At 51.9% G+C, this 21,384-nt stretch overlaps 1 protein-coding gene across 1 annotated transcript in view; it reads left to right on the forward strand.

The window, feature by feature from the left end:
• The window catches only part of RAB10 (RAB10, member RAS oncogene family), a 44,697-nt gene that overhangs the window by 6,078 nt on the left and 17,235 nt on the right, over positions 1–21,384 (forward strand). The window contains exon 2 of the mRNA XM_063422585.1: positions 21,161–21,221. Coding sequence (XP_063278655.1) covers positions 21,161–21,221 — 61 coding nt within the window. The remainder of the gene's footprint in view (positions 1–21,160; positions 21,222–21,384) is intronic.

Below are 21,384 nucleotides of genomic sequence, written 5' to 3' on the forward strand. Positions count from 1 at the left end.
CTGAGCCCCCTTTCCATGGGGAAATTCCTGCTGCTGTCCAACCTGAGCCTGCCCTGGCCCAGCCTGAGGCCATTTCCCCTTGTCCTGGCCCTGTTCCCTGGGAGCACAGCCCGACCCCCCCTGGCTGTCCCCTCCTGTCAGGAGCTGTGCAGAGCCACAAGGTCCCCCTGAGCCTCCTTTTCCCCAGGCTCAGCCCCTTCCCAGCTCCCTCAGCCTCTCCTGGGGCTCCATTCCCTTCCCAGCTCTGTTCCCTGCCCTGGACACGCTCCAGCCCCTGCAGGGCTCTCCTGTCAGGAGGGGCCCAGAGCTGCCCCCAGCCCTGGAGGTGCCCCAGCAGTGCCAGCACAGGGGACGGGCACTGCCCTGGCCCTGACAAGTTCCCCGTGAAAATTCCCTTTCTGGTTGCAGTTCCACATTAACAAACCTGGCAGCAGCTCCAGCCTGGCCTTCCCTCCTCCCTGCCCTGGTGTGAAGCAAACCCCGCGCTGGGCCTGCTCCTGTCCCGGCGCCTCGGGCAGAGCCGGGCAGGGAAGGACGCGGACGCTGCGGAGCCGCTCCTTGGGCACAGCCCTGTGCTGGCAGCCCTGCTGCTCCCGTGTCCTTGCACTGACACTGCTGATGTGCAGCTCAGACTCACGGGCAGCTGCTCCCCAAACGTGCTGAGCACCGTCAGGAGCCCTGCAGGCACAGGGGAAGGGCCCAGGTTGGCTGCTCCGGTTAAGCCAGTGCTGTTTCCAGGAGGGGACTGGGCTGTCACTTCAGCAGTGACAGAGATGGAGAGTTAGGAAGCCACTGATATTTTCTGGGGTAATGTGTGTTCAGATTTGGAGCACAGGCCTGTAGCTTGTTCTGACAGGCTCTATGATCTGTGGGCTGCCTGTGAATTTTCAAAGGCCAAACGAAATGTCTGTTGGTGTTGGTAGAAACTTGTTCATGAACTCCTAAGCAGGAGCATAGCCTTTGTTTTAAGTAGCCGGTGATTAGTTTTTAGTGCCTTGTTGAGTGATAAACACAACTGGGAGGTGCAGAGAAGTGATTTCCTCTTGACTCCTTGGTTTATGCCTGTCAAAAGAAAATTTGTGATGCTCTCACAGAAGATTTTCTTCCCTGTGAGGGTGGGTAGGGCCTGGCTGTGGCTGCCCCTGCATCCCTGGAACTGTCCAAGGCCAGGTTGGACTTGGAGCACCCTGGGATAGTGGAAGGTGTTCCTGCACATAGCAGGATGTGAAATGGGATGAGCTTTAAGGTCCCTCCTCACCCAAACCATGCTGTGATTCAACAATTCTCTTCATCCTGAGAAAACACTTGATCTTTTCCACTCTTCAGGTCAATACTGATATTTAATTATGGCATTGATTGAGAGCCTATTGATGAAAACCTTGTCAGGGGATAGGAAGAATCAACCCTAACTGGACGGGTTTTAGGCAGATGTTGCTTCCTGTGAGGGGTTTTTCCAGCAGTGCTGCCTGTGAGGGGTTTTTTCAGCAGTGCTGCCTGTGAGGGGTTTTTCCTTGGCTCCTGTCCCTGCTCCTGCAGCCCTGGAGCAGGGCGTGGGCTCTCCCTCCCCAGCCTGGGTGCCTGCTCCCTGCTCCTCCTCCCTGCAGCACGGAAAACCAGCGTGTCCCTGCTTGTCAGGGAGCTGCAGAACCTCGAGAAGGACGGTGGCTGCTGTGCCAGGAAAATCCATCCCCCCTGAGCCTGAGAAATGCCCGGACACGACATGGCAGCAGAGCAGGGTGCACGGATCCTCCAGCAGCAGCAGCCAGTGCCTGTTGTGCCCCATGATTTTTTGGTGGCACAAAGTAGAGAAGGATTTCAGCCTTGCTTTGTGTAACTCTTGCGAGGGGGTAAGGTACTTCAGAAATGCTTTGTGGAAAACCAGCTTGTCGAATTCCTGGTGCTGAGGGAATTCCCTGTCTGGCCCTGGAGAGCAGGGAAGGGACCAGAGCTGCTCTTTCAAGTTGTCTTGAACGTCTGGTGTTTCGGTGCAGCTCAGCTGTGTGGGTTTTCCTTTCTGTGTGGGTTTAACTAAAGTCTCTGCATGTTTTGGTTCTGTTCTGTAGCTAAAACAACTCCAGGCTTTCTCTCCCACTGGGATTGTGACTGTTCTCTGTAACCTGGAGGAGAAACACTCGTTTGTGTCTTGCATTTCCAAAATCTGGCTTGATGCTCCCGGAGAGATGCCTGCTTGCTTGAGAGCCTATGGGTATGGAATGTCTCCAGTGATATCCATACCTGTACAGCTTTTTCCTTCTGCAAAGGCTGCTTCTCAAACTGGTGTGCTTTCATGTTTGGATCCACTGGAGCTGTTGTTGGAATGGGAGGAGTGCTGGAAATGGTCTCTTCCCAAAGCCATGGCTCTGGTGTGGCATGTTGCTGCTGCTGTGTGTGCTCGGAGTTCCTTGGGTGCTGGAGGGGCTGGGGTCAGCTTGGGGAGGCTGTGCTGGCCTGAGATCTGAGCTTCACAACCCTTAAAAGCCGTGGTTCTAAAGGTGGGTGGTGCTCTGGTAAGTTCAGGTGTCATCTCAGCGTGTCCAGGTGGGTGGCTGACCTGGGCTGGGTCAGAGTAAATCCAACTTTCCATAAATCCACCCACTGGATTTTTGAAAAGTTCAGGAAAGCTGGGCTTTGTCATGGCTCATTTGCACCTTACAACAGCAAACTCTTGCCTCTGTTTCCTGACAAAAGGTTGTACCTGGTCCCAAATAAGTTATTCTGCCCCTGGGATGGTTTTGTCTTTAGTGGGTCTGACCAGCATTGTAATCTTCTACAGCAAATGTGATTTTACATTTCCCTTCAGGTGCTCAGTTACTGACTTTGGGCACCTGGACATAGGAACTCACCTGTTGGTGTCTGAGGTATTTATGTGCCAGGTGTCACCTCCTGCCCTTCTGACCATGGCCATGGTGCCTGTTCTTCCTCACCACCACATCCCCTGGCAGGTGATTCCCTGAGGGCTCTGCTTCCACTGCACTGCCATTACTGCAGATCTGTGATAAATGGCTCAACTTAGGTCATTGGAATGCAGGTAGCAACACTGATTTCACACCTTCCAAGGCTTGCTGCAGGCTGTGTCTCCTCCATGCCCTCCTCTTCCTTCTCCAGTGGGATTGCTCGGCAGAACGAGCTCGTGAGGAGCCGAGCTGTCACCCCCTCCCTGTCACCCCCTCCCTGTCACCCCCTCCCTGTCACCCCCTCCCTGTCACCCCCTCCCTGTCACCCCCTCCCTGTCACCCCCTCTCTGTCACCCCCTCCCTGTCACCCCCTCCCTGTCACCCCCTCCCTGTGCACGTGGCAGGACGTGCGTGTGCCTCTGTCACTGGAGAGGGAGCTGGGATGTGGAGCTCAGCACAGCTGTCTAATTGCTGGTTACAGGAGTCCCTGCCATGCTCCTGATGCCGTGAGTGTGCTGGGAAGTGCTTTCATCTCCAGGGAACTTTATGATCTTCCCACTCAACAACAAAGTTACTTAGTTCATTATTTTAGCTACACAGATCTCTGGCGAAAGCAAAGGTAACTCGTGTCGAGTTCTTTGGGATTTGTGCTTCCTGTTGGTCTGTGCAGGACAGCATGGAGCAGGAATGTGAGTTCTCTGGGAAATCTGCTGTGTCTCATTCCTGTTTCAGTGAGCAGAAATGCTCTGTGTTCCATCAGAAATGCTCTGTGTTCCACCTGCAACAGCTTTAGACTGGCAGTGTGTGCTCAGCTGAGGTGGCATGTGCCTCAGGGATGTGTCCCCAGCCTCAGGGATGTGTCCCCAGCCTCAGGGATGTGTCCCCAGCTCAGGGATGTGTCCCAGTGTGCTTAAAACCTTGACCCAGCCGGAGAACAGGAGATGGAGCTGCCTGGGTTTGGGTCAGGGTTGGAAGGAACATTTAAGTTTGTTTTATTCCACCCCCTGCCATGGGCAGAGACACCTTCCACTGTCCCAGGTTGTTCCAAACTCCAGTCCAGCCACGAGCTGTGTCAGAACAACATCAGGATTTACAGGAGAAGAGCTGAGGCTGCAGCAGAGCTCTGCCAGCAGCTGGAGCAGCAGCCCCACAGGCCCCAGGGTGCCAAACCACAGCGCTGACAGTCCCTGTGTCACCTCTGACAACGCCTGCGCTTGCTCAGAGCATGACCTTTCACACCATCTCTGTCACCTGCTCGTTCTGCCCCTTGCCCACCTGCAGGGGTAGAAGCTCTTTCAGAGCTGGTGGCCACTATCAGATGCTCTGAGGATCATAAGGAGACCTCATCCCACAGGAATCTCCCCTGGCTTTTGATGGGATCCAGAGCATCTCTGGCACACTGGGAAATGGGATCCCCACCTCAGGTCCTGATACCCAGGACCAGCATCGAGACTGAGGCAGCCCGTGGAGCACAGACTTTGTGGTTGTCACCTCCCAGCAGGGCTGTGTTAATTAGGGTTGTCTGGGGTCTCTCATTGCCCCGAGGACAGCAGTGCCAGCACCTCTCTGCATTTCTGCTCCACTCACACACCACCTGCAGCACAACCTTCCCCAATACTCAGATCAAGTTTTCCCTGTTGTGATCAGTGTCAGCCTCCTTTTGTGCTCAGCAGCAGGCTCAGGGGACAACCCTGAGCTCCAGGAGAACTGGAGAGGACTGGGGACAAGGAGGGACAGGACAGGGAATGGCTCCCACTGCCAGAGGGCAGGACTCGATGGGATCCTGGGCAGGAATTGTTCCCTGGGAGAGTGGGGAGGGGCACAGGGTGCCCAGAGCAGCTGTGGCTGCCCCTGGATCCCTGGCAGTGCCCAAGGCCAGGTTGGACACTGGGGCTGGAGCAGCCTGGGACAGTGGGAGGTGTCCCTGCCATGGCAGGGGTGGCACTGGATGAGCTTCAATGTCCTTTCCAACCCAAACCACTCTGGGGTTCTGTGAACCTTCTTGCAGAATACAGCAAACAAAAAAATCCAAACGGGTCTCCCAGCCTGCAGTGCTGCCTCGGGACATGCCAGTGTTTGGGTAGCAAGAAATTTTGATTCTAGGTGTGTTATGTGGCATTCTTTGAGTTGTTTCCACATTTTCAAAGGCACATGATCGCTGTTTCTCAGGTTTTTTCTGTGAGTTCAATTAGACTGTTGCAGTATCAATAACAGCTAAAAAGGGTGGTAAAACTTCCTGATAAATGTGATGCTTTGGGGCAGTATCATAACAATGGGCCCTTATTTCAAGGTTTTCCCTGCTGATGAGCTTGAGAGCTCTGCCACTCATCCCAGTTGCTGGAGAACTTAGAGCTGGGGTGGAAACATCTGGTGTTCCAAAACTTGACCTCAAGAGTTGGGAGCTGGAGGATCTCTGATGGTCACACTGTGCCATGACCCTGATGTGCAGAAATTGCCTTACAACTCTTAGAACTTGGTGTGAAGCAGAGATCAGGACCTGCTGCTGTGCTTTTCCCTGATGCTGAGGGGTCAGTAAGGAAAGGTTTTACTGTGTGGGAGTTGCTGTTCAGTGACAGGAGCGTCCCCAGTGATGTGGCAGCTGTTGGTTAACACCCATTGAGTGTATTGAATATTGGAGCCTGGCAGGGAACATCCTGCAGCAGCTCTGGACTCAACCCTGTCCTGAAGCCTGCCAGGGAACAGGTGTGCCCTTCATCAGCCATTCCCTGTTGGAAATGTCACCTCCCAGCCTGTCCCCAGCCCTGTGTCAGCAGCAGTGACGCGAGGTCACAGTGCTGGTGCCTCCCCGATGGCAGCGTGTGCTTGGTGCCAGCAGTGACAGAGCTCTGTGCTTGGGACACTCAGAAATAATGGGATTGTTTGGTGTTTGTAAGAACACAAACAGGTTTTCCAGCAGTAAATCATCACTGGAGCAGCCTGGCCCAGGGGAAAGTGTCCTTTCAACAAAACTGAGCTGTAGATCCTTCCCAACCAAACCATTCTGGGATTCAGTGATTCCATGGAGTGGCTGAATCCTTTAATGACCTCCCCAACACAGCACCTCCTCCTCAGTAAAGCTGATGCTTTTCTGAATGAATTCACTTCCCTTCATTTATGTATTATCTGTCTTGTCCATCTGCTGAGTATAAATTAGCCAGGATAAGTGTTAACTTGAGTTTTATTTTTATGTAATTTGAGGGCAAAATTACCATTGCAGCAAGTAGTGACAAATTCTGTGTTTCATAAATAGCAGTCTATGTGAAAGCAGATTCATGTACTGTATTTATTTTCTAGCTAACAAATATAGCTTAAGTAGGGTGAGACATGCATGAAAACTGATTTAATTGGCTGTAATTGAACTTGAACATATTTAATTCATGTCCTCGGTGGTTTAGGGTAGAATTCCAATGGCAGACTGGGCTGTGTGGAGTGCAGACTTTTCCCTGCTGTGATTTTGTGGGACCCGATGGGCTCCTGGCAGTGGGATTCATGAGGAGATGCAGCTGCTTCATGTGATGCCCTCCCTAAAAATAGGGGCTGGTAAAGGTGCCTGGAGCAGAGTTAATTGAGTATATTGGAAAATGAAAGATGTAATGGCAGGGAATTAAATCAGCCCTCAAAGCTGGAATTAACTGACACTGAGCAGAGGTTACTGCTGCATGGGAACAGCTCTGAAGGAAGTTCTGTTTCTTGCTAGAGCTTCATTTCCTTTTTTCCCCCTTAGTACCTTATGAATAAAAACCTTATTGTCTCTCTTGTCTCTTGGTATGCATAAAACATCACTGAAATAGTTCCTTTGTTCATTTTCTTTTGTTTTGTTTGTGGGAGCCTTGTGTAAGGTTTAGCTGCTGGAATAACAAAATGATCAAATTTCTTTTTTCTGGAAGAAATAACTGCTTGTGTTGAAGCTGTGGTCTCGGGGACCTTAGTGACAGTGTAGGTGGTGTCAGCAGGAACCTGGAGCCTTCTTTCTGCACAGAGATTGTTTTTCACACAGAGATCTGAGCTGGACTTTCATGTGACTTCTAAAACTCCTTCCCTGGGGGGAGAGTGGGTCAGTCAGACCTCCCTGGACAGAAGTTGCACTGATGTTTGTGAGCTGAGGAGAGGATGAGGAGGTTCCATGAGTGGTTCTGGCCTCAGGAATGGCCTCAGTCCCAGTCTGTGACCAGTTCCTGCCCCACAGTGATTGTGCACACAGATATTTCCAATGGGGAAGGTGCCAATGACAGGATGAGGAGCAGTGGCCATGAACTGGAGCACAGGGAGTTCCTCCTCCCCATGGGGAACAACTTCTGTCCATGGAGGGTGCCAGAGCCTCCAGGGAGGATGTGGAGTCTCCCTCTCTGGAGATGTTTCCAAGCCACCTGCTCCAGGTCACCCTGGTTGGACTGGAGGACCTCCAGAGGTCCCTTCCAGCCCCAAAATTCTGGAATTCTCTCTGAACCTCAGTTGTTGTCTGGGATCCCAGTGTTCATTGCATGGCTGGGATGCCAGGTACACTCACTGCTCCCAAACCCTGTGCCTTGAACACATCTGCTGAGTGCGTGCTGCAGTTAAACATGTTGGGCTCTGAGCTCTTGGACGTGGCTGTCACAGCGCTTGGGGAACGCTCCATGTCGTGGGGAACGCTCCATTTTCTGGGGAATCTCCATTTTCTGGGGAATCTCCATTTCTGGGAAATGCTCCATTTCTGGGAAATGCTCCATTTTCTGGGGAATGCTCCATTTTCTGGGGAATGCTCCATTTCTGGGGAATGCTCCATTTCTGGGAAATGCTCCATTTCTGGGAAATGCTCCTCAGCCCGGTTATCTCCCGAACTTTGCCCAGGCGCTGATACGGAGAGCGCTGGCTCAGGAATCAAACCAGCAGCTCAAAGCTGTGCCATGAAGCCTTGGCCCCCTGGCTGAGGCTCTGCTCCTGGGGACTGTCCTGGCCACCAGGTGACTGCTGTGGGACGTGGGCACTGCTCAGCATTCCCTGGAGTGTCCCCAGCACAGCTGCAGCAGCCGGAGCTCGCCCACGGCCCCGTCCTGTCTTTGCCAGAGTGGGAGAACCATGTTGTCCCTTGGTGCTGCCTCAGCCTCCACCCCAGCTGAAATCACCAAGGGTGTGTTTGTTAAGTCCCCAAATTAGCACTGGAAGGGCTGCCCAGGGAGGTTTGGAGTGCCCATCCCTGGAGGTGTCCCAGGGAAGGGCTGGAGGTGGCACTGAGTGCTCTGGGCTGGGGACAAGGTGGGGATTGGGCACAGGAGGGCTGGATGATCCTGGAGTGCTTGTCCAACCCAAATGATTCTGAGGTAACTGAGTTTTTACATGTGCCATTGTCCCTTCCTGTGAACCTGGGGGAGGATGTGGTGCCTCTCAGGTTGGTTTGAGCTGTTGGGGATTTAGCTTCAGTCCCTTGAGTCCCCTTTCCCTCCAGTCCCCCAGGCAGCCACCTCTAATTAATGGTTTTAAGCTCACACACCTTAGTTCTTCCCTTGGTGGAGCTGTCACCTTCACTTTACAGAAAAGTTGAAATTTACTGGCAAAGATTGGTACCAAATCCATGACTGGCAGTTCATATCCAGGTCAGTACTTAAATTAAATACCTACAGCAAATGGAGTGAGGGACCTGGAGCTTGAGGTTGATGTGGAGCTCTGTGTGTCATCATTGAATGAGGAAGAGACATTTGGAAACCCCTCAGCTCCCTGCCTGCTGCGTGGTACCAGGGCCTTTCCACCTCCTGGGGATTTGGATTTTAACTCCAGGGGTGGGTTTGAGCAGCATTTCTCATCATAATCCACCCATCAAACATGACCAGTGCTGCTTGAGGAGCAGCAGCTCCAGGAAATCCCTGATGTATTGATACTCTGCTTCCTCACAGCCCTGTGCATTCCCAGACCTAATGTGTGGAGAGAATCTGTAGTTTTTAGAAGAAAAGAGTCAGGTTCAGCTGATAAAAGGATTTACATCTACAAGTATCCAATGTGTAACAGTCCAGAGTAATGGACTTCTTGTTGGAGGGAATAAGGTGGAACAAAGGAGATCTCAAGGATTGTTCCTGGAAGTGATTAATATTTAAATTTAAGTGATGAGCAGTGGAGAGGGGGAAGGTCCCCAGTGCTCTGTGTCCTTGGTCACTTCATATTTTTAATATGTTTTAATATTGCAGCCAAGTGCTCTTAAGGAATTCTTGGCAGCAGTGTTGCCTTTTGCAGTGACTAACCTCAGGTGTTAATTTGTGATTTTTAATACAGATCTCAAAAACAGTCACGGAGAAGGTTTCAGGTGAGGCTTGCAGTGAGACAGTTTTGGTGCCCTACATTTGCTGTGCCTCCCTGAAAGGGCCAAAGGCAGAGCTCTCACCTGCTCACAGCTCCTTTGCTGCTTTGGTGACAACAGGAGCACTTCCAGTTGGGAAGATCTCCTTCCCTCCTGGAGTTGTGAATTCTGTGTTGGCAATGCTGTTCATCTCTGAATTGGTTGGTGCTGTAAGGGCAATATGGGATGGGTTTGGGAAGCTCTGGTGGCAGGATGATCCCGAATTCTTCCAGCAGTGGATGGATTCCCAGCAAGTGGCCATTCCCAGACACAGGTCAGGCTGGATAACAGCAGCCTCCTATTGTCTGGGGGGGATTAAGCCTGGGATTTGGGGGAATAGAAGCCAGAGTTCTGGATTTGTCACCAAAATGAATATCCTAATGGGCTGGTCAGGGCTGGTTTGCATAAATCAGATCTCCCTGTACCCTGCTGGGGACGTGTGACAGCGACTGAGGCACACAGATGCATCCAGGAGGGGAATGTAGGTCACCCCGAGGAGCTGCTGTCTCACAGGACTGTCATCTGCTTCGTTAAGAATAGATTAATTGGGAGGGGACGATTGGCACCCATGCTGCTGCTCCTGTCCCGTGTCCTGCCTTACATCACCGGCTTTGGAGTTCCTCTGGATTGCTGTGGGACTCAGCCTGGCAGTTTTATAAACTCCTGGAATGGGGGATTCAGGACAGAGCCAGGAGGGTCACCAAGAGGGGCTGGTAGGGCTTGAGTGGCCTTTTGGAAAGGAAATACACTTAGGGTTTAAGAATCCCTAATTTAGCAAATTTTGTGTTAAAAGCTGAAATGCTTCGTTTGGATTTTGGGAATCTACTGCATTCCTAAAAATAGGTGCTGGAATTAAATAAGTTTTTTTAAGTTACACACCCTCATGCTAGCAAATGTCACTGGATAAGAGTCTTGAAGTTATCTTTACAGAGCTAGATCTAGTCATAATTCCTGTTCTTGATACCTGCTCTGCAAAACACCCATTTTCAGGATCCTGCAGGTCCTGTGGATCCCCAGCAGTGGATACAGCATTCCTGTGGGAGTTTCTCTGCTGTTGCTATGAGTGTTACCCAGGAAAGCAGTTCTGTGTAGCTGTCGTGGATGGATGAAGGCTGCTGACCTTGGGATAAAGCAGGGAATGTTCACCCAGGGGATAGTTCAGGGGGAAAAGCAAGGGGTGGTTTGGTGAGTGGGTGATGAGAGAGCTTTTGGGGAAGGAGGGACCTTGGGTTGATGGACTGAGGATGGCACCAGGGACTGGATGTAAGGGAAAAAACTGTTTACACTGATCATGTCATCAGTTGTGGCTGGTGGATTTAAAATAATTTAATCCCTTTACTCTGTTCCCATGGTCCTGCCAAGCCCAGCTTGATCCAAACCAGGCTCCCAGACAGGACCTTCACCTTCAGGGGGATTTCTCCTTCCCAGCTGTGGAGCTTTCTTAGACCACTGGAATGGCCTTGGTGATCTTTGAGGTGTTTTCCAGCATGGACAATTCCATGATTCTGTTCTGTAAATGAGCTCAGTGCACGTTTCCCCAGGTTCCAGCCGGGGTGTGTGATACTCTCCTCAGTGTGAGGTGTGTGCTGGCTTTGTTCAGCTGCAGCTTCGGCTGCTCAGTCAGAGCTGAGCTGTCACGACTTGAAACCTTGCAGAGCAGGACCAGTGAGTTCCTGCTGCAGCTCTGCTTTGCACACCCTGCACTGGGAAAAACTTCCTACACAGAAGGTGGAACACCTGAATTCACTGAATTTCTGCTGTGCTAGCACATAAATCAGAAATGATGGAACTGAAGGTGTGGAAGAGGTGAGCAAAGACAGCCAGGGGGCCATTCCAGTGTCACTGTGATGACTGAGACTCCCTGGGTTGTTCCCAGGGCTGCTCCTGCCTCTCCCCACTGCTGTGAGAACCCAAATGGATTTGCAGAGAATCCTGTAGAGGACAGACAGACAGACAGACTCCTCCTGAAGAGGATCTCTTCTGTCTGTGGAGAACAGACATTGTTGAGAGAGAAATTGAACTAGAAACAAGTTTTGAATGATGACCTTGCAAATAGACTAGATCTTTTGGAGAAATAAAGCTATGAAAGATGTATTGTAGTAGGACCCATGTGGGATATTTTAATAGATGATTGGCTTAGAAGCATTAACAGCATTGTGTGGCAAAAGCTGATAGGCCAAAAAAACGCTAATAATGTAATTAGGAAATAGTTTGGCTTCTGATTGTTTTGGTGTGAATTGTAACATCTGTATTGTCTCACCCTCGTCATGAGACTGAAAATGGAATAAAAGTCTTTAAATGCCTCTCAAGAGCCCAGTGTCTAGGTCAGAAAAGGCTTTTTCCAGCACGCAGGGTCTCTGGGAGTCCTGCCCTGCCTCTGGAGGCCTTTGGAGAGCGTTTATCCTGGGTCTGAGCAGTACAGAGGGCTGGGAATGTGCAGCGTGGCCCAGCAGATCCGTGTGGTGGGGCCCTGCATTATTTATATCCTGGGTTAGAGCAGCTCTTTGTGTGGGCCTGTCTCAGGCCAGCAGCAGCCCTTGGCTTGTCTGATCCAGGGGTTCAGAGATTCCTGGTGTGTCCTCTGCTCTCCGTGGCTGGCTGGGTTATACAGGCAGTGCCAGGACACAGGGAGTGGCTTCCCGTGGGCAAGGGACAGGGATTTGGGGAAGGAATCCCAGTATTTCCCTAGCACAGGTTTCCCAGAGAAGCTGTGGCTGCCCCTGGATCCCTGGCAGTGCCCAAGGCCAGCCTGGACGGGGCTTTTGATGCCTGGAAATAAAACACAAACTTTTCCACCTGGGACAGTGTGGAAGCTGTCCCTGCCCACAGCATGCAGTGGGGACAAGATGAGCTTTCATGTCCCTTCCCACCCAAACCATTCTGGGATTGGATGAATGCTATTTTTTCTGTTTCCTCGAAGAATTCATGGCCACGTGGAGGTGTAGGAAGGCTCCGTGCAGGAATGGGTGCTCTCCCAGGGACGTGTGTGGGAAGCAGGGGTTGTGTGTGCTGGAATCTGTGTGTGCACACGCCAGCAGGTGAGCTGCATGTGCAGGCCCTCCCCTGGAGGAGAGGAGCAGCTGCTGGCTTTACTGAGTTACTCTGCTGTTTACTCGGGGGATTAAGCGTGTTTTGAGCAGGGTGTGGCCAGGGCTGTGCAGTTGGGGCATCCTGCAAAGGCAGAGCAGAACTGGTGCTGCCTGCTGGCTTTAAACCAGGAGCACCGTGTGTTTGCATCTTATCAGAGCCAGAGCACCCACAGGCTTCTTGTTTTGGTTCCATGCCTGGTTTTTTGTTGCTGATCAGGCTGCCTTTCCCTCCTCCCACTGTCCCTCACTCCTGGTGAACAGATGTTTTGTTAGGAAGAGTAGCCATGACTGAAGTGTCAGTTCCTTGCCTGGATCTGGAAGTTCCTGGTAGTGTTTAAAAGAAGGCAGGTGGTCCCAAGCCTTCAGGTTTCCTCATCGCTGTCTCTCTGACAGTTTCATTGTCAGGGAGTGAGTTTTGAGACTTTGCCTAGTGACACCTTGGGCTCTTTTCTTGAAGCCTTTTCCTGAGAGAGAAAAACTCCCAAAGCACTGGTGGTCAGAGATCCTCCTGTTAGAGAAGTTGTTGGGATTGGGGGAGGACAGTGTGGATTCCATCTCCCTTTGGAGCCCTGTTCTGATGCCTTGGGAAGGCTGACCTGGAACAGAGACTGGACAGTGCTAAGAGAATAAAGTAGATACTTATTAAAAGACCTTTAAGGGTACACCTTGGACAGAACAAGAGCCTGGCCAGGGTAGACTTACCCAAGGTGGACCCAAAATGGTCACAGAATGGACCCCTGGTCACGAGGTCTCTCACTTTTATAAGTTTTGGTCCATTTACATGTTGGGGCTTAATTGTCCAATTACAGCTTCAGGTTATGAAGTCCCATCCTTCTTGTTTTCTCTCTTCAGCCACCTGTTTGTGCTTTTGGGCCTGGAAACTTGTAACTCTTGTCCTTGGTGTGCAGCAGGAAAAGGATTTGTTTTGTGTCCCTGCTGTGTGCAGAGCTGAGTGACCCTGAGTGTGAGCTCAGGGCAGCACAGAGTCTGAAATACATTAAAGATAAAACTCAAGGCATCATTTCTGTCAGCTCCTCCCCTCTGCAGCTGGGTGCTGTGCTGGCTGCCAGAGGTGGCAAAGCCTCGTTGCAGGAGGAATTGCCATGAGTGCCAAGGCTTGTCCCAGCCAGCCTAAAGCTTCCCACTCCCTCCCACCTCAGCCGAGTTTGGCTCCCTAATAAAACTCAGCCTTTCACTCAAGCCTTTGCCAAGGATGAGGCTGGGAATAGCTTCAGTTTCTCTTTCTCAATCCCCTTCTGAGAGAGCTGTGATCCCTACAAGTGGCACTTGTTGATGGAGGCCTGTTCCTTTCTTATCTCCTGTGGATGAGGGAAAGGAGACACCCCAAGGAGCTGAGAGGGGCTGCAGGAATTGAAGTTAAGCAGTTCAATCATAGAATAGATCATGGATTGGTTTGGGTTTTAAGGGATCTTAAAGCTCAGCTCCATGCCATGGGCAGGGACACCATTCCACTGTCCCAGGTTGCCTCGAGCCCTGTCCAACCTGGCCTGGAACACCTCCCTACCCCTATCCAACTCCAGCAAGTGCTTTAATAGCCACAGGAGGGTATAAACCTCTTTACTGCCTCACTTTTCGGAGATTCCTGTGCTGAGTGAGGAAAGTTCCTGGGCAGGCAGAAGGGAACTGCTGCTGTGTTCACTGAATTAACAACTCTCCCCTTCACAAAGTGGGAGGAATGAGGCCTTGGGGCTCCCAGCAATGCCAGGAGCACAGGCTGGGCCATAGCTGCAGTCAGTGTGGAGCTGGGATCCTCCAGGTGTGCTGAGAGCTTACGCAGGGCCCGGGAAACACCCCAAAATGCCTTTATTTAAATAACAAAAAGGCAATAAAAGACAGCTGACAACAGCAGCAATAATGAAGCCTGGGAGCTTTTAAAATTGCCAAATTATTTTGGGGGTGGAAAACTTTGTCAGGTCTTTCTAAACACAGCAATTTCATTCTGGTGCCCCGAGTCTCGAGAGAGATGAATTAACCTTGGTGCAGAGTCCCAGAATCCCTGGGTTTGGAAAAGACCCCCAAGACCTTGGAGCCCCAGCTGTGCCCGATGCCCACCGTGTCCCCAGGGTGAGTGCCACCTCCAGCCCTTCCCTGGGCACCTCCAGGGATGGGGACTCCAGCAGGGGCAGCCCCTGCCAAAGGATTTCCAGGGAAAAATTCCTCCTGGTGTCCTCCAGGCCCTCCCAGTAACAAACTTTCCAAATATGTTAAGCCCAGAGCTCAAAACTCTTCCAAGACAATGCAGCTCTTGCAGAGAAGCTTTAATGTTTCAGGGTGTCATTTACTTAGAGCAGGCAGCCCTTAACCTTGGTTATCAGTTAAGATAATTATTAATCATTTCATAAGAAAGCCTCAGCAGTAAATCCACTTTCCCTTTCTAAGGAAAGCCCAGCACAAGCGCATCAGGCGAGAGCTGAGAGTTCTGCTTTTAATTAAGCTCTTAATGATCTCAGTTACTGCTTAAGTCTTCCAAACATTTCTTCTGCAAGGGATTCAGAGCTGCACAGTGTGGATGAACACCCTCCCAAACCACACTCGATGTCTTTAGTGCCAGCACCACCTCCCTGAGGTTTTCTAGGAGCTGTTTTCTCCCTGCTTCCCCCTTCAGCACAGGGCAGGGTCTCAGTGTTAGTTTTTCCAGGTGGGACCTGGCTGGGACAGCGATTTCACTCGCTGTGAGAGGGTTTGGAAGCACAAGCTCAGACAGGAGAGTTTATTTTGGAGGGGCAGTAACAAACCCCGGGCCAGGGGCTCTTTGTGCCTGGGCCACTGGCACTGCTGGATCCCAGCTCTGTGGAAGAACACGTGGATTACACAAACACACACCTGGCAGGAAAAACCTGGACTCCTCACCTTGTTAAAAATGAAACCCAAAAAAAACCTGAGCTCTGTTTTGGTGGTACAGTGGCTTCATTTATAAATAAATTTACAGACCAGATAAATTTTATCTATAATCATAGATATGGATATAGGTATGGCTATAGATTTAGATACAGATATATATGGATATAGATATGGATATAGATACGGATATAGATAGAGATATAGGTATAGATACAGATATATAGATATATAGATATGTAGATATGTAGATATGTAGATATATAGGTATATAGAGATGTAGGTATAGATATAGATATATAGATATAGATATGGATATGGATATATTGATATAGATATGAATATAGATATAGATATAGATATATAGATAGATATATAGATAGATATATTTACAGACTAGATAATCCAGCAATTGTCTCCATCCCTGGCATTGTCCAAGGCCAGGTTGGATGGGGTTTGGAGCAGCCTGGGATAGGGAAGGTGTCCCTGCCCATGGCAGGGGTGGGACAGGGTGGGATATAAAGTTCCAACCCAAACTATTCCATGATTTTAAAGTCAGCTGAGGCTCTTGGAGAAGGGGCTGTGGCTGAGACCTGCACCTTCCTCAGGGTGACCCAGCACTGGGAGGGCACAGCTGGGCACAGCCATCCAAACACCTCCTGCTGCTCCTCTGGAGAGGGGAGTGTGCCCTGAATTCTGCCATGGGAACTCGGGTGTTGAGAGCTCTTCTTTGAGTCCACTCTTTAAAATCCTGGCTGTTGTCAGCCTTTGACACAAAGCTGGGCAACTTGAACACACAAGATTTGAATTCTAGAGTCGGTGAGGCTGGAGAAGGGCTCTCAGACCATCCCCAGCACTGCCCAGGCCACCACTGACCCCTGTCCCCAAGTGCCACATCCACAGGGCTTTTAAATCCCACCAGGGATGGGGACTGCAAACCTCCCTGGGCAGCTGTGCCAGGGCTGGAGAGCCCTTCCCAGGGAGGAATTGTTCCCAAAATCCAACCTGAGCCTGCCCTGGCCCAGCCTGAGGCCATTTCCCCTTGTCCTGTCCCTGTTCCCTGGGAGCACAGCCCGACCCCCCCTGGCTGTCCCCTCCTGTCAGGAGTTGTGCAGAGCCACAAGGTCCCCCCTGAGCCTCCTTTTCTGCAGGCTCAGCCCCTTCCCAGCTCCCTCAGCCTCTCCTGGGGCTCTGTGCCCTTCCCAGCTCTGTTCCCGAGGATGAATTTGTGCACAGTTGCTTTTCTCCTCTGAGCTGAACACCCGTGGTGCCGCTGCAGTGTGTGCACAGCAATTATTAATGAATTACAGGCAAAATGCAGGTGTTCCTCCACTGCTCTTGGCCTGTGTTGGGTGGGACGTGCTGAGCTGGGTGGTGTAGGATGTGTCTGCAGGATGGGGTGGGATGTTCCTTGGGATGGGATGTCCTGTGGGGTGGGATGTCCCTGTGGGATGGGATGTCCCTGCGGGGTGGGATGTCCCTGCAGGGTGGGATGTCCCTGTGGGATGGGATGTCCCTGCAGGGTGGGATGTCCCTGTAGGGATGGGATGTCCCTGTGTTATGTCCCTGTAGGGATGGGATGTCCCTGCGGGGTGGGATGTCCCTGTAGGGATGGGATGTCCTGTGGGGTGGGATGTCCCTGCAGGGGTGGGATGTCCCTGTGGGATGGGATGTCCTTGCAGGGGTGGGATGTCCCTGCGGGGATGGGATGTCCCTGCAGGGATGGGATGTCCCTGTGGGATGGGATGTCCCTGTGGGATGGGATGTCCTTGCAGGGGTGGGATGTCCCTGCGGGGATGGGATGTCCCTGCAGGGATGGGATGTCCCTGTGGGATGGGATGTCCCTGTGGGATGGGATGTCCCTGCTGGATGGGATGTCCCTGTGGGGTGGGATGTCCCTGTGGGATGGGATATCCCTGCAGAGTGGGATGTCCCTGTGGGGTGGGATGTCCCTGTGGGATGTCCCTGCTGGATGGGATGTCCCTGTGGGGTGGGATGTCCCTGTGGGATGTCCCTGCAGGGTGGGATGTCCCTGCGGGTGCCTGTCAAGCTCCAGCTCCCAGCCGTGCCCTCCTCCTGCCCTACATTCTGCTTCCTCCCGCCCAGCGTCCTCCCCGTGCTCAATGGGGGCTTTGTTTGGAAGGAATGCAAACAAAATTCGGGCTGTGTGAAAAGGGCCAGCTCATCATTTGTAGCTCTGCAGTGGACTGGAAAATAACTTCTTCTCCCTCCCTCTCACACCGGTGGCTTTGGGTCTGTCACTTGTCAGGAGCAGTCATTTTGTGATTTAGTGGCAGAGGAGGGATCTTGGCAGGGGCTTGGGAAAGTGTAAAGTGATATAGAGATGATTATGGACTTAAAGCTGTTCTGCTGATGCAGCTCCTGGCTCTTCATTAACATCTTCTATCTAAGAGAGCTGAAAACACAAATCCCTTGAGCCGATAGCTGTGTATCCACCAGGACATTCAAGGTTTAATCCTGCACAGGTACAAGTGGAGTTGTGGGCAGTATTCCCTGGGGATGGAGGGGCCTGACCTCAGTGTCCAGTGTGAGCTGTCCCTGGGCTGTGCTTGCCATGGCAGGGCAGAGCAGCCTCAGTGTTTGTGTGAGGGCTGTGTCTGCACTGCTGGTGCTCCTTAAAGCCTGGCCAGGAACCCAGAAACTCCATGAATGCTGCTGTCCTTCCTAAAGATGAGTTCAGGTTTGTCACACCTGAGCCTGTGGAATCATTGAATCCCAGGCTGGTTTGGGTGGGAAGGGACCTCAGAGCTCACCCAGTGCCACCCCTGCCATGGCAGGGACACCTCCCACTGTCCCAGGCTGCTCCAGCCCCAGGGTCCAGCCTGGCCTTGGGCACTGCCAGGGATCCAGGGGCAGCCACAGCTGCTCTGGGCACCCTGTGCCAGGGCCTGCCCACCCTGCCAGGGAACAATTCCTGATTCCCAAGATCCCATCTATCCCTGCCCTGTGGCAGTGGAAGCCATTCCCTGTGTCCTGTCCCTCCAGCCCTTGTCCCAGTCCCTCTGCAGCTCTCCTGGAGCCCCTTCAGGCCCTGCAGGGGCTCTGAGCTCTCCCTGGATCCTTCTCCTCTCCAGGTGAGCACCCCCAGCTCTCCCAGCCTGGCTCCACAGCAGAGGGGCTCCAGCCCTGCAGCAGCTCCAGGCTCCTCTGGGCTCTCTGCAGCAGCTCCAGGTCCTTGTGCTGTTGTCCCCAGGGCTGGGGCAGCTCTGCAGGTGGGGTCTCACCTGAGCACAGGGGCACAATCCCCCCTCCCTGCTGCCCACGCTGCAGCTCCAGCTGATCTCTGGGGCTCTCATTTCCAGCCCCTCACCCACCAACACCCCCAGGCTGCTCTGAGCAACAGGTGGAGGACTGGGAGTGGGAAAGAACTGCAGAAGTGAGCTGGGACCTTTGAGGATCTGCCCGGTGTGAGCTGTGCTGAAGGGCAGTGAACATTTCCATAGCTTAATTGGAACATCTGGAATTTATAAGATTTTTTTAAGCGTGGCCGTATTCTTCCAGGTTTTCCCATGAATCCCACCTTGTCCTGCTGAAGGTGATAAATATCTTATCGACACTTAATGAGGGAGTAATTTCATGCTCATCTTTAATTCATGAGCTCTTTCATTCTCCCCCTGTGATGACGAGATGTCTGTTCTCCAGCCAGTCAGGTTTTATCCCCGTTACCCTCTTCAGCTCTTTCCTGAAGTGAATTTTCCTGGAAATCTCCCCATATCTGTTTTCTGGGAAGCCTTTGTGTTTCTGCTGTTTGTTGTCAACATCCTCAGACTGGACAGGCACTGCAGCCACACAGGAGTCTCCTTTTCCCAGTCTGTTGGAACTCCTTTGGAAGTATTTCCAGGGAAGTACCTTGCTGTTCATAACCACCTTTCACTTCTGAAGGCTGAACTGGTATTGTATTGGAATGGGAGCTGAGTATAACGTGGGATTAGAGACTCATTTCATCCCCAAATACTGGAGTTTGGTGAATCCGTCACAGTGCAGAGAAGAGTTAATTTCTTTGGCTGGGTTAATAATTTACTTTTATCTTGCCATATAAAAAGTGGCTCTCAAACGTTCTGCTGCACCTGGGCACAGCCCAGATGTAACTGTCACCATATGAAATATTTCTCATGTTTGGTGTTCATTTGTTTGGTTGTGTTGCTGGGGACACGACGTGGCAGCAAACACTTCCCTGAAATGCTGAAAAAATACAGGGTTGGGTGGATTGGGGCAGGTTTGTATCTTGGCAATCAGTCATTCAGCAGGTTTATATTTCCAGTCACGTCTGTGTGATAGTTAATACATTAATTCAGAAATGCAGCCTGAAGTGAGGGATGCAGCAGTGAAACAGGAAAACAAAGGGGCACTGACCTGAGATGGGCAGCAGGTCCCAGCTGCCATCCTGGCATTAATGCACAGCCTTGGCCTAAAGTCACTGCAGGGCTGTCAATCCCAGAATCCCAGAACTCTTCGGGTTGGGAAAGCCCTCCAGGATCACCAAATCCAAGCTGTGCCTGATGCCCACCTTGTCCCCAGCCCGGAGCACTGAGTGCCACATCCAGGAATTCCCTGGACACCTCCAGGGATGTCCTTCCTCCCAGAACTGGGAGTTTCTGGGCTGGGTCCTGTCCAGCTCTCAGCCCAAGAGGTTCTGTGTGCTGGGTGTTGGCTCAAAGGAGTTCAAAGCAGAGCTCCCGTGCAAACTTCTTATGTAATAGTGCATTTCATAAATTCTGTTTAATCTTCCATGGTAAAAGTGACCTTGTAGATTTGGGAGGGAAGTTTGGGATTGCAGCTGCTGCCTTTTAAAAAGTCTAAATATAAACAGGTTTTTGGAAAGCATGGGGAATGATCAGTGGTGTTCTGTGATTGGAATTGAAAGTCGGAACAGTGGCATCTAATTAGTGCCAGAGCAGTTTGAGGGGATGGTTTGGAGTGTTCCTGCTGCTCTGGTGTAGCCTCTGCTGTAATTCTTGCAGGCAGCTTTGGGAAGAGAAGGTTGAATCCTGGGGCAGCTCTCCTGCCAAGAGAGCCCTGGAGGGGCTGGAGCGTGTCCAGGGCAGGGAACAGAGCTGGGAAGGGAACGGAGCCCCAGGAGAGGCTGAGGGAGCTGGGAAGGGGCTGAGCCTGGAGAAAAGGAGGCTCAGGGGGGACCTTGTGGCTCTGCACAGCTCCTGACAGGAGGGGACAGCCAGGGGGGGTCAGGCTGTGCTCCCAGGGAACAGGGCCAGGACAAGGGGAAATGGCCTCAGGCTGGGCCAGGGCAGGCTCAGGTTGGATTTTGGGAACAATTCTTTCATGGAAAAGGCTCTCCATGCCTGGCACAGCAGCCCAGGGAGGTTTGGAGTACCCATCCCTGGAGGGGTTTAACAGCTGTGTGCATGTGGCACTTGGGGACTTTCTGTATGAGCTGGAATTGAAAGTAAAAACCTTTTTCATGGTCTGTGGGGATGGTCTGTGCTTGGCTGAGTTCTCAGTCTTGGTGACACTGCTGCCAAGGCCTGGCTTTGGCTGTCCCATACCCAAGGCTGGAGCAGGGATGGGTCTGGACAGGGAGTCTGAGCTCTGGAAATTCTCCTTTCCTTGCTGGTTAAAGCTTCGAGTGGCTTGAGCCTGTGGAAGCTCAGAGTGTCTGCAAACCCTGTGTGTGCTGGAGAGCTGGGGCAGGGCAGCCCTGGAGCAGCTCCCCAGGGAATGAGGCTGCTCCAGGAGCCTCTGGACAGCGCTCTCAGGCACGGGGGCATGGTGGGGGGTCCTGGACACGGCCAGGAGCTGGACTGGGTGATCCTTGTGGGTCCTTCCCACTCAGGGTATTGCAGTGCAGACCCCTGAGGCCGTGCTGTCTCCCAGCTCCCTCCCCATTTCAGTGTCCCTGGACATCCCTGGTTTACCAGGGAAAGAAGGAAAAAGCTGCTGTTCCATCTCAGCTATTCAGAGTTGGCGTGGAATCGATTTTTTTTTTTAATAAATAAACACTAATTACTTATTTATGTGCTTGTTTATTTTAGGGATAGACTTCAAGATTAAGACTGTTGAATTGCAAGGAAAGAAGATCAAGCTACAGATCTGGTGAGTAACAGGCAGCTTCCTTCAGCAGCAGGTGATCTGGGGAGGGTTTGCTGTTCCTGAATTGCGTTCAGGGATGCAGGTTTGCAGCTGGGTTCTGTTTCCACAGTGCTAACACCCCTTGTGTGTGTCTGGAGCAGCAGCAGTGTTTGTAAGCACTGGGCCT

The sequence above is a fragment of the Prinia subflava genome, chromosome 2 (genome assembly GCF_021018805.1).
Source record: "Prinia subflava isolate CZ2003 ecotype Zambia chromosome 2, Cam_Psub_1.2, whole genome shotgun sequence".
NCBI lineage: Eukaryota > Metazoa > Chordata > Aves > Passeriformes > Cisticolidae > Prinia > Prinia subflava.